General features: G+C 38.1%; 2 protein-coding genes across 7 annotated transcripts in view; one reads left to right on the top strand and one right to left on the bottom strand.

Moving 5' to 3' along the window:
* LRRC49 (leucine rich repeat containing 49) overlaps positions 1 to 11,185 on the bottom strand; it is a 149,316-nt gene extending 138,131 nt beyond the window's left edge. Inside the window, exons 1-7 of one of the 6 annotated variants that reach the window (XM_019968201.2) lie at positions 10,865 to 11,185; positions 10,695 to 10,793; positions 10,165 to 10,221; positions 8,841 to 8,928; positions 3,417 to 3,614; positions 2,992 to 3,094; positions 1,406 to 1,609 (exon numbers count right to left, since the gene is read on the bottom strand). In XM_019968201.2, coding sequence (XP_019823760.2) covers positions 1,406 to 1,609; positions 2,992 to 3,094; positions 3,417 to 3,614; positions 8,841 to 8,928; positions 10,165 to 10,221; positions 10,695 to 10,715 — 671 coding nt within the window. In that variant the 5' untranslated portion in view covers positions 10,716 to 10,793; positions 10,865 to 11,185. Of the gene's footprint in view, positions 1 to 1,405; positions 1,610 to 2,991; positions 3,095 to 3,416; positions 3,615 to 8,840; positions 8,929 to 10,164; positions 10,222 to 10,694; positions 10,794 to 10,860 lie in introns of all 6 variants that reach the window. The other 5 variants (XM_019968200.2, XM_019968203.2, XM_070797009.1 and 2 more) reach the window with 5 other exon arrangements.
* Positions 11,186 to 11,260: 75 nt separating this feature from the next.
* THAP10 (THAP domain containing 10) lies at positions 11,261 to 19,978 on the top strand. The gene is made up of 2 exons (XM_070797011.1): positions 11,261 to 11,746; positions 19,527 to 19,978. The coding sequence occupies exons 1-2, from the start codon at positions 11,495 to 11,497 to the stop codon at positions 19,548 to 19,550; spliced, it is 276 nt and encodes a 91-aa protein (XP_070653112.1). The 5' UTR covers positions 11,261 to 11,494; the 3' UTR covers positions 19,551 to 19,978.
* The last annotated feature ends 558 nt before the right edge of the window (positions 19,979 to 20,536 follow it).

The raw sequence follows: 20,536 nt of genomic DNA, 5'->3' as shown, positions 1-20,536 counted from the left end.
GTGGGGTCACAAAGAGTCGGACCAACTGAGGGACTGAACTGAACTGTCTTGCTGGGGCTTCTCCTTTGCCCTTGGTCATGGGGTATCTTTTTTTTGACAGGATCAGTATCAAAGTCTGCAAGTGTTCAAATCCCTTATGTGAAATGGTAGGGCATATGTAGACTTTAAATCACCTCTAGACTACTCATAATATGTACCACAATGTAAATGATACATAAATAGTCTCCAGGAAGACAGTAAACTCAAGATTTACTTTTTTGGAACTTTCTGGAATATTTTTTTCAAGTGTTTTTCGATCCTCAGTTGAATCTGTGGATGAAAAACTGGATACAGATAGCCAACTATAATTTGACAGTCACAAAGTATCAAATGCCCACCCTTAGTTAAGCACTGAGAAGAATTACAAGTGAAACACATAAGCTTAATGTGAATACACATATTTAAAATATAGCCTGCTGCTGCTACTGCTGCTACGTCGCTTCGGTCGTGTCCGACTCTGTGGGACCCCAGAGACGGCAGCCCACCAGGCTCCCCTGTCCCTGGGATTCTCCAGGCAAGAACACTGGAGTGGGTTGCCATTTCTTTCTCCAATGCGTGAAACTGAAGTCGCTCAGTCGTGTCCGATTCTTAGCGACCCCATGGACTGCAGCCTACCAGGCTCCTCCGTCCATGGGATTTTCCAGGCAAGAGTACTGGAGTGGGGTGCCATTAATAGAACATTAAGGCCAAAGTCTGTTATTTACTCCCACATATGATATGGCTCTGGAAAGCAATGGAAATAATATGCACTTAATAAATGCTATGGGCTTCCCAGGTGGCGCTAGTGGTAAAGAAGCCACCTGCCAATGCAGGAGACATAAGAGAATTGGGCATGATCCCTAGGTTGGGAAGATCCCCTGGAGGAGGGCATGGCAACCCACTCCAGTATACTTTCCTGGAGAATCCCTTGGACAGAGAAGCCTGGTGGGCTACAGTCCATGGGGTCACAAACAGTTGGACACAACTTCGGCTTCCCTGGTGGCTCAGATGGTAAAGAGTCCACCTGCAAAGCAGGAGACCTGGGTTCGATCCCTGGGTTGAGAAGATGCCCTGGAGAAGGGAAAGGCTACCCACTTCAGTATTCTGGCCTGGAGAATTCCATGGACGGTATAGTTCATGGGGTGGCAAAGAGTCAGACATGGCTGAGTGACTTTCACTTTCAATAAATGTTATTTGGTTTGAATAACTGTCAATATGAAACTCATAAAACAAATTATAAATGAATCTTAATCCAAACAGTCTTTCAAAAACATTAGTCTGTTAGGTTCTTAAGTTTTATTCAATGTTGAGTTGCTATCTAGAGACCACAAGAGGACTCAGCGTTAGTCCTAAGTATAACAAACAGTGACTGATCTATAACAATTACCTGTTTTTCCCCAACAGAAGGACACGGAGGGATCTCAGAGTAGAAAGTCCACTAATTTCTTCAATTTGATTATCATATAGATCCAAGAATATTAGCCTCTGAAGATTGGAGATATTCTGGATCTGAGTTATAGAATTGTGCTGAAAGTTCAGGAGACGAAGGTGCTCTTCCCCGTCAATAATAGGACACACGGTCAGCTTCTGCCTAGAAAACATGTTTAAAGTTAGTAAGGTTCTGATTCAGCAGTCTGCCTCTTCTCAAGAATATTACCAGTAGTATCTTTATGTGCCCACGCCATGAGAAGAAGAAAAACAGAACCACTTCTTGCCTTCATGAACCAAGCATTCTAGATCTAATTGTAAATCACTGATATAAAAACTGATATACTTTGGCAAGGGTAGTTATTAAAATTAAGTCTAGCTCTCATAGTGTTAAAAAAAAACTCCAGTATTAATTATTTCATATAAAGTTAACCATCAGAAAACACTCAGTGTAACTGCCTTCTGTGGGAAAGGTTGAGATGATTCAAGGAACCATGTCACATAACCAGAGAAATGCGCTTGCCATTAACCCACTGATATAAACACCGCTCAGGCATTGCTAAGCTAGAAAGTTTGCTTAACGCCCTGCTGTTACATATGTACTGCTGAGCTATAGGCATGCACAGCAGAGAAGGTTTCTCTGCAGAGAAGGTTTCTCTGCTGGTTATAACGCTAAGGTAAGGTTGAAATCCTTCATCCACCATTCTACTGAAGATACTTTGCTAGATTTAAAGATAGGGATTAAGTCCTAAACACACTTATTCATTCAAGATTTCTTAAGGGTTTATTTTGTCCAGGGCTTTGTTTTAGGTGCTGAAGATACAGAATTGAACAAAACTCCCCATGTCTGTGGAGTTTACATTCTACTGGGAGGAGACAAACAATGAACGACAATAAATATGCTAAGTTAAATATTTAATGTGTGAGAGGGAGATAAGTGCTGAGAAGAAAAGCAGAGAAAGGTGCTGGAACTGTCAGGGTTGAAGGAGTTGCTGCTTTGGAGAGTAGGGGCAGGGAAGGCTGTCCCTGTATGGTGACCCTGGAGGAAAGGTCTGATGGAGGTAAGAAAGTGAGCCTACTGACACATGGTGAAGTAGCATTCCAGGCAGAGGGAACAGCAAACGCAAAACTCCTGAGGTTTAAGCGCTCTTGGTGTATTCAAGGAGCAGGTATGCAGTAGCAGGGTGAGTGAAGGCCAGACCAGGAGCAGGTGAGGTCAATAAGGTAAAGGGGAACTCAACTTAACAGTGCTGAGAAGCCCATTGGAGGAGTGTATTTTGAAGTTTTTTCCCCTATCCTAAAACCCATTTTTATCAATGTCATATTTTAGAACCTCTATAGTACTCTTTTGGAGTATAGTCAAGCTCCTTTACATTACACAGATATAAAATTTCTCTGCATACTCCTGGAAGGATAAATTTTAAATTGGCAACAGTGATTATCCCTAGGTAGGAGAACTAAAAGGTTGAAAAACAAGGGGGAGGAAGAGAGACTTTTGTACCTTTCAAATCCTGTAGTCAAAAAAATTAAATAAGTTGTCCTCACCTTTCTAGGGTCAACCTGTCTGAGTAAAGAATCTTCTCTTCAGAAGAACGTTGGAGAATGGGAAATGAAGGCATTGATGAGCTCACCAAATTAATATGATCACCTATTAAAAACAATATACAAATTACTTGAATAAGAAAAATCTTTCAGATTTTGAAACTTATATTTGGAGAATTTTGGCACCTACCAATATCCTTTCTAGAAAACACAGCTTCTATAGCTCTCTGTATCTGAAACTAAAGTTCAGCTTGTTTTCCTCCTCAGGTCTAAACTACATGTTCTGTACATATCAAATAATTTTTCCCTTGTCTTTAGATTGGTTGAAAGTACAGGACTACTCTAGTGCTACATTTATCCCTTATAATCCTGACTCCTAATACTATATCTTAACTCTCTTGTAACTGAGATGATAGTTCCCTCATTACCAGATACATTGGGGCCAGCACTATGACAGCCCTGCCGGATTCTGGACTTTGAAGGTGTCTGAATGGAAGAATCTCCAAATGCTGATAAGGAGCTCGTGGCAGCTTTCATTTCCAGCCCACATAGTTCTGTCACATTTGTTGTGGATGAGATGCAGGATGATTTATTATGAGGCGAAGGACTTATTACTCTTCCATCTCCTTCAAAATATCAAAACATTTATCACAAAGCTACACAGCACATGACTTTAGAGAAATATAGAGAAAGTAGTTTTGGATAGCAAATGTAAACCTCGAATCATCCTTTTTTTCTTTGTATGTTCGGCTACTATTGGTAGAGAATATTGCAGAGACCCAAGTGGAGTCAATAAATCTTGTACATTTGCAGTTAGGTTTTTAGTTAGGGTCTAACAGGTATTCGACACCCGTATGAGACTTATAAGCTGTTGGTCTGACGTTGTCCCTGCCGTTAAGTAGCTTTCAATCTAGTGGGCATAGGAAAGTAATAAACCATACAGAACAACGTGCACAAAATGCAGAAGGAAAAACAATACCTATTTATATATTCACACATTAATGTGTCTGGGTAGTTTTCACTTAAAGAAGATCACAGATGGGTTTCAGTGGAGGTGGATATTAAGATATATTCTAAAGACCTAGAAAAATGTAGAATAGTTAATAAAAGATGCTGAGAAGCTCCAGAAATGAAGTAAGACTTGAGAAATGGGTCAAAGGTACCAATTTGAACACCAGAAAAAACTATTTTCTTCTACCAAGAGAAAATTTCCTGAAAGCAGCAACTGATGTTGATGGAAGCAAAAAGCAATAAAATAGAACCTAAAGTGCCACAGAATTCTACTGCTTAAACTGACTGATAAGACAAAAAGATAAAGCTAAATATAGGAAGCTATCATTCTTTGGGAGGCCATCTTAAAATCAAGTTCCATACATATCATATTAAAGAGCTGTAAAGCAATGGTATTTGCTAACTTCTCCAGGTGTGCAAGATATATACCAAAGGGCACATACCTGGCTTATTGAACAAAATATTAGTGTTCACACCCCACTTTTTTGAGTATCATGAAATATCAAGATAATTAACAATGATGTTCTAGAGTACAAGCATTCAGAACAAAGATCATATTCATAAATGAGCTGGTCTTGTGAAATGACCAGTTGCTAGCAAAATACCCAAGCAACCATAAGTCAGTAAACTGATTTGGAAATCAAAAACTGAATAGTTAAAAAAAACAAAAACTAGAGTAAGGATTAACTGGTTAAGGATTAACTGGTCAGCTAAAAATAATAGAGGAAAAACTCCAAACAATAAACAGCCTTGATTTCCCTTGTTAGTGTCAGAGTTAGGTTTTTAAAATTACTTTGTTAAGGCTTCAACCAGTGCTCAATTTAGAAAGCAAATTTAAATTTAATAAGACTTGGGATGTAGAGGCAATAATCAAGGAGTAAATTTCACTTACAGTCAGTGAATAAAGGAATTTCATCCTCACTCTTTCCACCTCTTATTATGCACAGAAGTCAAAATCACAGTCTGCATGATGAGCTTACTATCATGATCAGTATGACATACATCTTACAATAAATAGCAGAATACGAGAATGATGAGATAGAAAGGCCTTAAAATACACAAATGACCCTCTAAACAACTGGGGACCAGAATGATCTGCAGTCGAAACATCCACAATAAATACCCACACACATATACATACAGTAGATGTACGTATCAAACACCCATACATATATATATGTGGACTGTTTCATCCTGCTTTAAAGCAAAATTTTAATTGAAACATTTCCTCTTACTGGTAATTTCATATATCACTATTTAACGTACCAAATAGTAGCTTTTGTCTTCCGAATTAAATTTATAAGCTCCTGGAGAAATGGAGCTCATTTTATATTCTTTATATTCTTTGCAGAATCTAAATTCAGTAGGCAATCATTAAATTAACTGATTTTCCAATTTATTGAGAGTTAATCAAAAATCGGTTTTGTGAATGTTATTTCTGTTAAAAAAGAACATCAGAAATATTTGCATTTTAGTATAAAAATTCTGAATGAATTCTTTCATACTTAGAATCCCAAAGTGTTTAAAGGCATAATGGTATATATTTGGTATGAGTCTTTACTACACCACACCCTAGATATATGATAGATGGAGGGATAGATGAGATGGATAGGTAAGTGGATGGATAGAGGGAAAGACAGACAGAGAGATGGGCAGGGGGATGGACAGATGGTTGGCTGGATAGATGGATAATACAGTACATGTTCATATGCTTGTCCACTTAGCCTTATCTTTAAGACTGTGTTGGTAATCAAAATCCTGATTTTGTATTTTTCATGATTCATCATGATCTTAAGAGTCAAGCACTACCTCTTCCTCTCTATATACATATTTTGGCATTCTTACCCAAGGGATTTAATCAATTAAGGTCTGGAACTGAGATTTTACTGTATAGCAGTCCCTGACTCTCACAAAATTTCAAGGATACAGGGCTTAACTCTTAATATTAATATAAAAAGCCTAAAAGAAATCATACACCAAGTTTAAGACCAAGTAGCCTAACTCCAACAAAGAGTATCTTTACTTTGGGTTGAGAGTACCACTGGTTAATTTATGGTATATGTTCAATTAATTTTGAAAAACATAAAAAATATGAAATGAAATAAAATTAATTATAATAATTCAGTATCAGAATGCAGTTTATTAGATAGAGATTCCCTCATTTTTCCTGACAAATTGCTAATTAAAATTTTTCCAGAGTTTTTTGCCTTTGGAGGAAGAACAGTGAGTACAGACGTCAAGAATACAGCTATACACGGTGAGGTCTTCTTTGCATAAAACTGCCTGGAACTAGGAAGGAGGCACATTTGGAAACAATCGGTACACATTTTAGAGAGAATGATTTTGAATAAAATCTTTTAATGAAAAAAATAGGTTTATTTTTCCCTAAGGAATTAATTTGTATTTTACATTAAATATACATTATTTATGTACAGGACTTTATTCATCTTTCAGGTTTTCAAAATTCAGTGCCTCTATACTATTTCCTCATTAGCAAATATCTAGAAATACTTAAACACTTAAATAAATTTATTCAGCCAGACATACACAAATCTGTCTACCAACATCATCCTCTAACTCAAGAATACCTTGGGGAAAGTATTTAAGTTTGGCTCATGAGTCAGAAAACAAATTTAAGAGTTATTATCAAAAATGTAAAGGAAGTTCACAATGTAAACACAAGAAAATTCTACTTGAAAATTTTCAGGTTCACATCTATAGGTCTGAGCCTAGTACAGTGTCTGGCACACAGAATACACTCAACAGATATGTACTGAACTGAACCAAAGAAGGGAAGACAGATGCTCTCTGCACTGTGGAACAGTGGTTAGGTTGATGTCATGTCTAGCAACTGACCAGGAGAAGAATTCAAGATACAGGAAACAGAAAAGTGATGTCAGATTAGCTGGGCCCAAGAGGAAAGTCCAGAAATTACAAAACAAAAAAAGAAAGCTAATATTCAAAATTGCCACGTGTTCGTGCAAGATGAACAATCTAGAGAGGCCTATACCAATTATCCTTCTCATATAATAACTCCTAGATGAGGACAGTACTGTATGTAAGTATTTTGCAGTGCTTAACTCTAGTACATTACAGAGAGCTAACAATTGTTGACAACTAAGATGGGAATACCAAACCACCTGATCTGCCTCTTGAGAAACCTATATGCAGGTCAGGAAGCAACAGTTAGGACTGGACATGGAACAACAGACTGGTTCCAAATAGGAAAAGGAGTATGTCAAGGCTGTATATTGTCACCCTGCTTATTTAACTTCTATGCAGAGTACATCATGAGAAACACTGGGCTGGAAGAAGCACAAGCTGAAATCAAAATTGCCGGGAGAAATATCAATAACCTCAGATATACAGATGACACCACCCTTATGGCAGAAAGTGAAGAGGAACTCAAAAGCCTCTTGATGAAAGTGAAAGTGGAGAGGGAAAAGGTGGCTTAAAGCTCAACATTCAGAAAATGAAGATCATGGCATCCGGTCCCATCACTTCATGGCAAACAGATGGGGAAAGAGTGGAAATAGTGTCAGACTTTATTTTTGGGGGCTCCAAAATCACTGTAGATGGTGACTGCAGCCATGAAATTAAAAGACGCTTACTCCTTGGAAGGAAAGTTATGACCAACCTTGAGAGCATATTCAAAAGCAGAGACATTACTTTGCCAACAAAGGTCCATCTAGTCAAGGCTATGGTTTTTCCAGTGGTCATGTATGGATGTGGGAGTTGGACTGTGAAGAAAGCTGAGCGCCGAAGAATTGATGCTTTTGAACTGTGGTGTTGGAGAAGACTCTTGAGAGTCCCTTGGACTGCAAGGAGATCCAACCAGTCCATTCTAAAGGAGATCAGTCCTGGGTGTTCTTTGGAAGGACTGATGCTAAAGCTGAAACTCCAATACTTTGGCCATCTGATGCGAAGAGTTGACTCATTGGAAAAGATTCTAATGCTGGGAGGGCTTGGGGGCAGGAGCAGAAGGGGACGACAGAGGATGAGATGGCTGGATGGCATCACCAACTTGATGGACATGAGTTTGAGTGAACTCCAGGAGTTGGTGATGGACAGGGAGGCCTGGCGTGCTGCATTTCATGGGGTCAGAAAGAGTCAGACACGACTGGGCGACTGAACTGAACTGAAGTAACAACTCAAAAGTTCTAAAGAAGATTTCTCCTTTAATTGAACAATACATTTCAGAAATATAACCAGATCATATGAGGCTATTTTTCAAAGGGTGGTCCACAAACCACATCCATCAGAGTCTTTTGAGAAGTTATTAAAACACACTTTTCCAAATCCCACCCAAGACCTACAAAGTCAGAATGGGGAAGGGGATGAGGGAAGCACTAAGAATCTGTAATCCTAATAAGATCTTGCATGATGCACACAAATTTGATATAATTTGATATAATTCTTTGATATAATTTTGATATAATTCTATAATTATATGTGTTAGTAAGGGAAAGAGATAGCTTCTTTTCTACTCCCGACTTTCCATTCTTTCCAGTGTCCTTACTTACTAAATATGTGTTCCCATAGTCTTACCCTCACTAATTAGCTATTTTTCTTAGTTCTAAGACATTATTTGGTAGATTCTTTCTAATTCTCTTGTGTATAGCGCACTCCAAACTAAAATATGACAATTTTTCCTATATTAGAAATAACCTATGTTGTGTACATAAAATCAATTCTGATTTAAACAAATGCCCAATGAATTTGGTAACCAATGAATAATGTCATCTTTAACTGAAGTCTACTTGGATGCAGAAATTCAATATTATTAAACAATATTACTTAAAGATGACAAATCATATCTGATCTCTATTCTCTGCCAATACCTTGTCTACTTGAGTAGTTTCTTTCAAGGTCATGTTGTAAGAGTCGACCAGGGAATGATGGCGTTTCTCTATTTAGCTTGAATTCAACCTAAAAAACATTAGTTAAGACACAAGATTCAGAGACTGTTTTATAAATTCATTTGTACCTTTTTGGATGCTAGACTTAAGTGACGTCATATGCCATTTGTCTCTGTCTGACTTCCTGCACTCAGTATGACAATGTCTGGGTCCATCCATGTTGCTGCAAATGCCATTATTTCATTCTTTTTTATAACCGAGTAATATTCCATTGTATATATGTACCACAGCTTCTTTGTCCTTCATTTAAGAATTCCTCCAGTAACATCTATTTTAAAACTTTTTAGGAAAAACCTGAATTGTGCCAGTTGAAGGTGCCCAACTTGGTCAAAGAAGAAAAATTTGTGTTGTGTCTTAAGACACAGTTGTGTGGGACATGGGTACGTATATCTGAGTGCTCAGGTGACATGAGGGTAAGAAAACGTGTGTATCTCAAAAATCAAATCAAAAGCCAGAAATTAAGGAAATCCCAGGGAGAATATGGGCAAATTGTTTGGGGAAAAGAATGTTCAAATCTTAATTTCTAAATCTCATTAGGCCTAAAAAATTTCCACTGCTAATCAATTTTTTCTGGAATGTTAGATATGGGACCCCAAATTATCACATTTTATCTAATATAAGATTCTATGAGTAGTAAAACATGCCATCATTTTACCCACTACTAAGAAAGAAAAACTTTCCCAATTAAAATAATAATATGATCTGCCATCAGTTTCAAGAAGGATCCTGATTTAAGAAATGCTTAAAATGTCAAAAAAGAAAAAAAAACAAACTCATATTACCTCTTGCAATTGATGAAATAAGATTCAGTTTGTAAAGGAGGTGAGGTTTTTTTGGTTTTGCTTTGATTTTTCTTAATTGATGTACAGTTGATTTATAATACTATATTAGTTTCAGATACACAATGTTGTGATTCAGTACTTTTATAGATTACACTCTATTAAGTTATTACAAAATAATGGTTATAATTCTCTGAGATATACAATATATCCTTCTTGCTTATCTATTTTTACACAATATTTTTTATCACTTAATCGTATACCCCTAATTTGCCCCTCCCCCTTCCCTCTCTTTGGTAAACTAGTTGGATTTGTGTAGGCAAAAAATAAAAATTAGCTTCAAAGTAGAGACCAAAGTAAATATACTTAAATTTTCCAGTTTAGACTCTGCTCTTTAAATCATGCTATTTGTGCAGAATATAAAACAATTTATATTCAATCTAAATACAAATCTGCTTGAATCTTACTTTGTTTTTTTCAGGAAGCGATGATGTTTGAATAACCAGATGAAGCCCACAGTTCACCTACAATGTAAAAATTAAACCATAAAATATGCTCTTAACTTAAACACACACACACACTCCTCCCCAAAACAGTACATAAAGATATAACAAAAAAATTAGAATGAAACAGAATGCTCGCTTTTTGTTTCTGGTAAATTAGCATGTTCTGGATATTTGCTGAAAACAATAAAATTACAACTAATAATTAAAAGGTTTCACTGTGATTTATCTTCCAAAATGTCTGCAATTTAACCCTCTACTTAGCACCTCAGGCTTTCGTCACCTGCCGTTTGAAGTCTAAGTAAATATCTCAGTGAGACAGGTAAAGGAGGTGGGGGTGCCTATTAATATTTTCTTAATTAAAAAAAAAAAAGGAATTGATCAGTTAAAGGAATTTAAATGAAGCTTAGCCTTTCACAGCAGACCAGCTCCACCTTCTGGGAAGCGGAGATCCTGGACAAGACTTTGAATACCCATCACACAATGTTAAATACCCTCCAAGTGCCTTGGTCCATTCCAGGAACCTTAAGCCTCGGTCAGACAATAGCTTGAGTAGACTGAGCGGTCCTGGTCTCAACAATACAGCTCATCACCTAGGACAAAGACGCCAGTCAGAAAGGACGGTACGAATGGAAATAAAGAGAAAGTAGGGAACCCAACCTACGTTGCTCGCAGCCCGGCCAGAAACAGAGCGGTATTTCCCGGGAATCATGGCAGGAGACAGTCCAAGAAGATCAGTTAGATCTGCCTTAGAAATGACGCTACAGCACAGATTCAGAGACCGAAAGGGGTCATCTCCTAGGCAACCCGCTCAGGAGTTACCATGGAAACTGCCATTTCCGGTCTGGTCCTCTCCCAAATCTACCGATCAGTGCACTCGTTAGAGCCTCTGGTTATATTTGAGGGGCCCAAAATATCAGCATTTCCTCGTTCTAGTTTCCCAGTTTCAGAAAAACAGAGCATTAGGGTGGAGAGGAGAATAAAACGAGGAAGAGGCCGGACACCTAGGTAGCTATGACAACCACCACTTCCGGTCCGTCCCTCTTTACCTCCCACCTCAGCTGGGCCCGCGCGAAATTTGTATCCCTTTGCCTGCTCTCAGGGGAAGACTGCTGGAAGGAGAAGGACCTCCAAAAGCCGGGTACTCTCCAAGGTAGGGGCCGCAGTTTGGCACTTTCTCGCGGCCGAAGAAGCAGCAGCCGACACGGAGTCGGCAGGTGAGGGCTCTGGGAGTGCGAGACCGTGCTAAGGATGCAGGTCCCCAGCTCCCAGCCCCGAGGCCGCTGCCGTGCCCATGCGCTGCGGCAACACCACCAAGTCCGGGAAGTTGCTGTTTCGCTTCCCCAAAGGACCGGGCCGTGCAACTGCTGTAGGACCGCTTCGTGCGGGGCCTCCGGCCAACTGGTACCGGGGCAGTGACAGCTCCGTCATCTGCTCCGAGCACTTCGCTCCCGCCTGTTTTGATGTCTCTTCGGTTATCCAGAAGAATCTGCCCTTCTCCGAGCGCCTGAGACCCGTGGCGGGCGCCGCGTCCATCTTGCACTCCGTATCCTCCCTGCTGAAACCTACAGGGAAAGAAGAGGGAGACTGTGCGGGCGGCCTGGGAAGGGAGGAAAGCTCCAGGCAGTCAGGCAGCCCCAGGCTACCCCAGGGCCAGCCTCGTGTACACTCCTCTGGCCCACGAAGAGGGCTTTCGGCTTCACAGATAAAGGGCCACTCAAAGAGTCCCCCGAGGGTCTTGCAAGAACCCCAGTCTGTGGCTAGGCTCCTCTACTTAATGTTATCTTGGGAAAGTCACCTCACCACGAAGGTTTTTGTTAATCGGTGATCTCCAAGAGCCCATTAAGTATTAACACTGTGGAATTATAGCTTCTTCTACCTCCTGTTCCCCGAAACACACACGCACACTCTTTCTTTTCCTTCACATTATAGAGAAGCCTTCACTCTCCGCTCCTGAGTTTTTAAATACGAAGCATTTAATTTGAGTAAATCTCAAGAGATGAGGTACTTTAAACTTTCTGCATAGCATATCATTGCATGATAAGCTGCAAGAATTATCAATTATACCGTCAAAATGGTGGGGGAATGGGAATGCAAGATGCTGATGAAGATAGGGCTTTGCTGATAGACATCCCTTCCCCCCTCCTAAACTTCCTCTTGACTAGCTGCCTTTAAACTAAGTCGTTCCAGTGAGTTGAATTCTCCTATCCTGCTCTCTTCTGCCTACTTTCTCGGTACTCATAAGATTGATTACACTTATTTTGCATCTGGTCACTACTGCCTTCTTCCCAACTTCCTAACTTCTCAGCCTTCTTTGAGTTAGTCAAACTTCAGCCCTATCACCATAACATAGATTAATTTATGACTCTTCATTGGATCTAAAAGGTGTTCAGTTTTAGAGATAGGAAGAGTTCACCAAGAAGTCAGCGGACCTGTAACTGACATTCTGGTTGTGAATATACAGAGGTATTCTTGAATTTTAGAGCTGAAGAAAACCTAAGTGATCATATAGTCTAGATTCACAATTTATGCACAAGGAAGCCAATCCAAGGTTAATTTCCTCAGGACCTTATAATCTTTTCTCTAGGTCCAATCACCAGACAGAAACTTTCTGCAATACCAACCTCCTTCCTACATGGGGTGGGTGCTTAAGACCCTTTCATGACGTCCAGCAATTATTAAGGTGGAGAATAAAATTATTAACAAAGTTCCTGCATGGTTTTTGGCCCTGCTTGCGACAGCAGTCCTGCTCCAATCCATGGTCTTTGTTGCTCACTGTGCACCAATCCTGCTGATCTTTTCCGTTTTTGAACATACTATATTCTTTCCTACCAAGCCTTTTCTGAATTATTTCATATAATGCCCTGGAATTATGCCCCTGCCATTCCCCATCATCACCGATTAAATCCTTTTACTTCAAAAATCTGTTCAAACATCTTTCCGTTTTCATCTCCTAATTTTATAGTCTCGTTCTTCAAACACTTCGGTAGCACATATACTTCAGTTGCACTCATCACAGTTGTCATGAAATAATTATGTATTTTGCTTAATATAATGTTTGTCCTCACATTAGAATGGAAGCTCTCTGACCGCAGGGCTCTTATCTGATTTGTTCATTATTAACAGTAACTAGAACAATATTTTGCAAATTTAAGGAATTCAGTAAATATTTGTGGAATGATTATATGACTATGGGAACAGTTTTCTTTAGTACAGTGGAATTTCAGTTCTCTGCCTGTTTCCCTTTTCACCAAACGGTATAGCACTCAAGAAATCTCTGCCTTTTCCTTGAACCAATTATCCACCATCGTTACCTAGCCAGTCTTTACCCAAGCCCATACTTAAACATCTATCTATAGATATATGTAAATATGTAGTAAAAGAGTTAAACATGTGCCACACACACCTTTATACTGCTTTTCTCTTTTTTATAATTCTACCATCTAATCACGGAGAAGGCAATGGCACCCCACTCCAGTACTCTTCCCTGGAAAATCCCATGGACAGAGGAGCCTGGTAGGCTGAAGTCCATGGGGTTGCTGAGGGTCGGACATGACTGAGCGACTTCACTTTCACTTTTCCCTTTCATGCATTGGAGAAGGAAATGGCAACCTACTCCAGTGTTCTTGCCTGGAGAATCCCAGGGACGGGGGAGCCTGGTGGGCTGCCGTCTATGTAGTCGCACAGAGTCGGACACAACTGAAGTGACTTAGCATAGCATAGCACCATCTAATCAAAAACTGGGAGAAGAAGGGCCAGGCTAATAAAACAATCAAATGTTTTATAATACAACAAAGGCTAACTATTAAGAAATCCAGAATATATACCAACTCTGTTTTTCAATTAATAAAGATATCCAGCCAGCATTCCTAACAGTCCATATTACATTACTATATATTCTGAGTTATTAGGAGACTGTGTAGGTTTTAACAATAGTACTTTAAAAGTATAGCAATAAATAGACTTGATAGCAGTAAATATTTTTAGCCTTGACATATGACATAAAGAATCTGCCTTCAGTGAAGGAGACCTGGGTTCAATCCCTGGTTTGGAAAGATCCTTTGGAGAAGGGCATGGCAACCCACTCCAGTCCAATGTTCCTGCCTGGGAAATCCCAAGGACAGAGGAACCTGTTGGGCTACAGTCCATGAGATCACAAAACAGTCAGACACAACTTTGCAACTAAACAACAATTTTAAACACTGTTTTAGGTGCTTGGTGCTATAGGTAGATAAATAGAAGTATGAATGTAAGCTATCTTCAGGGAGCTTGAGGAAAGATTAGGGACCACCCCTAAGGAAGAAAGGGGGTTCTGATGAGCACCATACACTGGCAATTTGTTTCATGTAGCTAGGATTATTGTGTCTCCTTAACTATTAATTTTGCATCCTTGTTTTTCTAACCCAACTGTATTTTTTAAACTTTAAATTCTGATACAGCAAAGTACAGCAAAGTGCTTAGATCATTAAATGACCAGAAGCTGAGCATGTGTAACCACTATGTAAGTCAAAGAAATAAAACATGACTAGCAACTCAAGAGCCCAAGCCTCAGCCCCTCAGCCCTCCTCAAAGCAAGCAAGTTTGCTTTCTTTTGAACTTAATATAAGTAAATTCATATTGTTGGCATTTCTTGCATCTGGCTTTCTTATTCAACATTATATTTGTGAGATTTATCTATGTTGTTGCATATAATATAGCAGTAATTTGTTTACATTATTATATAGCAATCCATTGTTCAAATATACCAAATTTTTAAAAAAATCTCTTCTATTGGACATTTAGATTGTTAATGTTTGAGGGCCATTTTAAGTAACACTGCTGTAAATATCCTTCTATGTGTCTTTTTCACATGATCTCCCTTAAGATTGACTAGTTTGATCTTACTTTCCAAGACTCAGGAATCTTCTCCAGCACTACAGTTTGAAGGCATCAATTGTTCGGCATTCTGCCTTCTTTATGGTCCAGCTCTCACAGCCATACATGACCACTGGGAAGACCATAGCCTTGACTGTACAGACCTTTGTCGGCAGAGTGATGTTTCTAATTTTCAACACATTGTGTAGGTTTGTCATCGCTTTCCTGCCAAGAAGCAATCGTCTTCTGGTTTCATGGCTGCCGTCACTGTCTGCAGTGATTTTGGAGCTCAAGAAGAGGAAATCTTTCACTACTTCCACCTTTTCCCCTTCTATTTGCCATGAAGTAATGGGGCCAGATACCAGGATCTTAGTTTTTTAATATTTAGCCTTAAGCCAGCTCTTTTACTTCTCCTCCTTCACTCTCATCAAGAGGCTTTTCAGTTCCTCTTCACTTTCTGCCATTAGAGTGGTATCATCCTCATAGCTGAGGTTGTTGTCATTCTCCCACCTATCTTGATTCCAGCTTGTAACTCATCCAGCCTGGCGTTTCTCATGATGGGCTCAGCATATAGGTTAAACAAACAGGGTGATGGCAGACAGCCTTGTACCCCTTTCTCGATCTTGAACCAAGCAGTTGTTCCATACAAGATTCTAACTGTTGCTTCTAGATCTGCATACAGGTTTCAGACCACTGGCAGCATAATCAGAGTTTATGTTGTTTCACATTCCTCCTTACATTTAGGTTGTCACTCTTTCACACTGGGTCCTTTTGAAGGGTTTACTTTGCATTTTTCATTTCCAAATGAAATTAAGGAACAACTTTTCAAATGTTAATTGAACATTTGGATAGCCTCTTGAGTGATAATGCCCATTTTTCTGTTGGATTATCTTTTTCTTATTGATTTAGAGTTCTTAATAAATTTTGTCCTCACATCTCTTCTCTTCACTCTTAATAGTGTTTTTTGTTGTACTGAGCTTTTTTCTTTTTTTGGTGAACTTAGTTCTTAATTTTAATGTAAGCCAAACCAACAATCTTTTTTTCTGAACACTTAATGCTTAAAACATGCTACTTTGCTTTTCTCCATAAACTTACTGTTTCTAGTTTTTACATTCATATCTACAATCCATTCAGTGTTTTTCTCTCTGAGGTGGAGTTTGTTTCATTTTTTCCTCATAGAGAGATCACTATTGACTGAGCGTCTTTTATGGAAAAGAGTAGCACTTCCTCATTGTCCTGCAGTGTCAACTTTGTCATAAATCAAGTTGTCATACACACATTAGCCTGTTTCCGCATTTTAAAATTCTGCTCCATTTACCTGTTTGCAAATCTTTACACCATTATCTCAGAGCTTTAATTACTATAGCTTATGTTAAGAATTAATATCCAGGACTTCCCTTGTAGTCCAGTGGCTAAGACTCCATGCTCCCAATGCAGGGGGCCTAGGTTCAACCCCTGGTCAAGGGACTAGATTCCATATGCTGCAACCAAAGATTCCACATGCCACAACTGAAAAAAAAGATCTCACATGCCATCCCACATGCCACAACTAAAGACCCGGCCTAGCCAAATAAATTAAAAAATAATAATAATGATTAATACTCATTTGGCATATTTTCCTGATGAATGCTTATTTTCAATAATGATTGTTTTTTATGCCATTAGTTTAAATGTACTTTCTAAAATTCTTAATTCTTATAAGCCCTTAATCTAAATCAAAGTTGAGGTAATTGAGTAAGTAATCTTACTTTATATGAAGGTTACTATTGAGATTAAAAATCACAGAACATGGAAAATAAAACATGGTCATTGTACAGCCAAAGAAAATTAATATCCAGATGATTAATTCCTCTTACCTCATTCATCTTCCTTATCCATTCATCTGTTGATGAGCCCTTAGGTTGCTTCCATATCTTAGCTATTGTAAATAATGCTGCTATGAACATTGAGCTGCACATTGAAAGATTTACAGTGTTTTTATTTAATTTTTAAAGGCCTTACTTTTTTAAGAAAAGTTTTAGGTTCCCAGCAGAATTGAGAGGAAGATAGGTTTCCCATTTACCCAGTGCACCCACACATGCATAGCCTTCTCCATTATCAACATCCCCCACCAGAGTGGTACATTTGTTCCACCTGATGAACCTACATTGATATATCATTATCGCCCAAAGTCCATCCTTAACATTACAGTTCACTCTCTCATCTTTCTACTTTTTCAATTTTTATTTACCATTCTTCTCTTTAACTTCTTGAACATTAAATTACACCATTGATTTTCAGGATTTTTGTAGCAAATGGCAGATGGAGCAGCTGAGATTGACATGCTTATTTCCCAAAAGTAGAGTTCAGTAGAGTGGTATTATTTGAGGAAAAACTCCTGAAATGAAGATACATTAGAAATACCTTGTGAAATACTTTTTTAAATGGTGTTAAAACTGCAATCTAACTTAATCAAGCCTAATAAAATTTGTCTATAGTATTATGTACATTTAAGCATTAATGTACATAATAAGCATAGCATTGACTGAATCCCACAAGTTTTAGATTTCAGATTATTTTTATTATTTAGTGGAAAACATCTTCTAATTTCCACTGTAATTTTATCATGGGTTTAGAAGTATATTAAACATTTCCAAACGTGCAGGCATTTTGTAGTTGTATTTTTGTTAAGACTTCTAGGTCAATTATACTGTCACCAGAGAATATACAACATATGGATTTAATCTTTTGAAATGTACTGAAACTATATGAGGCCTAACATGGGTCAGTTTTTATGAATGTTCTGTGTACACTTGAGATGAACATGCATTCTGCAGTTGGGTACGTTTCTCCGTATATGTCTATTAATCATGTTGTTTAAATTTCTTATCCCTGTGGAATTTTTGCCTACTTACAAGTTACTGAGAGAGGTATGTTAAAAATCTTCCACCTCAGTTTTTAATTTACATATTTAGCCTTCTAACTCTAACAATTTTGTGTTACATATTTTGAAGCTGTGTTATTATATAGCATTAATAGAGCAATGCCAGCTTTCTGTAGGTTAATGTTGCCATAGTACATCTTTTTACACTCTTTTTATTTCAGTCTTTCTGTATCCTTAAGAGTTTAGGCATTACTGTGTCTTCCAAAGGTTGTCCTTTGGAAGAGAATATATCTTTGTCTCCTCCCGAGTTTTTCTCTTCATTTTCCAATTTTACTGTAATATGCATAGATATGGTTTCCTTTGTTTTCATTTACTCATTTGTGTTTGGCTGTGCTGGGTCTTCATTGCTGCCTGTGAACTTCCTCTAGCTGCAGTAAGTGGGGCTACTTCGTGGTTGTGGTGGGTGGGCCTCTATTGCGGCGGCTTCTCTTGTCGTGGAGCATGGGCTCTAGGGTGTCTGGGCTCAATATCTGTTGCTCGTGGGCTCTAGATGCACAGGTTCAGCAGCTGTAGCGCAGGGCTTAATTGCCCCATGGCATGCGGAATCTTCCCGGACCAAGGATCAAACCCATGTCCCCTGCATTGGCAGACAGATTCTTAACCACTAGACCACTAGGAAATCCCCTTTGTTTTTATTTTAGTAAATACATTTAGTACTTTTGTAAAACCATGATTAATGCCTTCTACTCATTTTGGTAAATTCTCAGATATTATTTGTTCAAATATTGTTTCTGTCCCATTTTCTCTGTTTTACTTTGGGGCTACAATTAATATTACATATTATGCTTTTTCATCTTATCTGCTATTTGTTTTAATGACCTTTTCTATAGTTACCATCATTTTGTCTTTCTTTCCCTACTTCTAAATATTTTCTTTTGACTCATGTTCCAGTTGATTAATACATACCTGGAAATTCTGTTTCTTAAGCTTTTAATATAAATAAGTAATCATGTATGTGCAAAAAAGATTTATATTTAAAGATTTCTAATTTATGGACTATTTTAATAAATTATAGTTTATCTGTACAGTAGATTATATACAGCCATAAAAATTATATGTAAACTATTTAATAACATAGAAACATGTATTAAAGAGGAAAATAAGATTATAAAACATATGATCAGAATTTTAATAAATAAAAGACAAAGATAAGAAATATAGCAAAATATGAAACTGTTAGCTATAAATGATGGATTTGTGGCTAATTTTTTCTTTTTCCTTCTCCATTTGCCACAAATTTTCTTCAGTGATAAAATGTTGTTATAAAGAGAACAAAACTTATTTCTTAAAGCCTTAATAAATTCCTAAAACTCTGTTTTACCCGCTGTACATCTGTTTTGTAAAGAAATATATACTTATTCTAGACTTTTATAATGCTTGGTTTAGAAGTAGACATAGCTGTCAAAATTAGTCATAATTTTATAAACACAAAGATAAGATTTCAATTTTTATTTAAATCCTCAATAATAGTAGGTGTAATTATTCATGTTACAAGGGGACTCTTTACTAAAATTTCTTCATAAAGTTTCTTTAACTTGGGTATTAATAGCTTGTCCAAAGATGGGCTGAATAAAGGACAGAAATGTTATGGACCTAACAGAAGCAGAAGATATTAAGAAGAGGTGGCAAGAATACACAGAAGAACTATACAAAAAAGATTTTCACTATCCAGATAATCACAATGGTGTGATCACTCACCTAGAGACAGACATCCTGGAATATGAAGTCCAGTGGGCCTTAGGAAGCATCACTACAAACAAAGCTAGTGGAGGTGATGGAGTTCCAGTTGAGCTCTTTCAAATCCTGAAAGATGATGCTGTGAAAGTGCTTCACTCAATATGCCAGCACATTTGGAAAACTCAGCAGTGGCCACAGGACTGGAAAAGGTCAGTTTTCATTCTAATCCCAAAGAAAGGCAATGCCAAAGAATGCTCAAACTACCGCACAATTGCATTCATCTCACACGCTAGTAAAGCAATGCTCAAAATTCTCCAAGCCAGGTTTCAGCAATATGTGAACCGTGAACTTCCTGATGTTCAAGCTGGTTTTAGAAAAGGCAGAGGAACCAGAGATCAAATTGACAACATCCACTGGATCATGGAAAAAGCAAGAGAGTTCCAGAAAAACATCCATTTCTGCTTTATTGACTATGCCAAAGCCTTTGACTGTGTGGATCACAATAAACTGTGGAAAATTCTGAAAGAGATGGGAATACCAGAACACCTGACCTGCCTCTTGAGAAATCTGTATGCAGGTCAAGAAGCAACAGTTAGAACCTGACACGGAACAACAGACTGGTTCCAAATAGGAAAAGGAGTATGTCAAGGCTGTATATTGTCACCCTGCTTATTTAACTTATATGCAGAGTACATCATGAGAAACGCTGGGCTGAAAGAAGCACAGGCTGGAATCAAGATTGCCAGGAGAAATATCAATAACCTCAGATATGCAGATGATACCACCCTTATGGAAGAAAGCGAAGAAGAAATAAAGAGCCTCTTGATGAAAGTGAAAGAGGAGAGTGAAAGAGTTGACTTAAAGCTCAACATTCAGAAAACT

The sequence above is a fragment of the Bos indicus genome, chromosome 10 (assembly GCF_029378745.1).
Source record: "Bos indicus isolate NIAB-ARS_2022 breed Sahiwal x Tharparkar chromosome 10, NIAB-ARS_B.indTharparkar_mat_pri_1.0, whole genome shotgun sequence".
Classification (NCBI taxonomy): Eukaryota; Metazoa; Chordata; class Mammalia; order Artiodactyla; family Bovidae; genus Bos; species Bos indicus.
This window is presented reverse-complemented; position numbering and strand designations above follow the sequence as displayed.

What these genes read in the sequence shown, in the direction of transcription:
- THAP10 (XM_070797011.1), top strand. Translation starts at nt 11,495, where the DNA reads ATGCGCTGCGGCAACACCACCAAGTCCGGGAAGTTGCTGTTTCGCTTC. An exon ending in CCGCGTCCATCTTGCACTCC is followed by an intron (nt 11,747 to 19,526) that starts GTATCCTCCCTG and finishes GGGTATTAATAG; the next exon opens with CTTGTCCAAAGATGGGCTGA.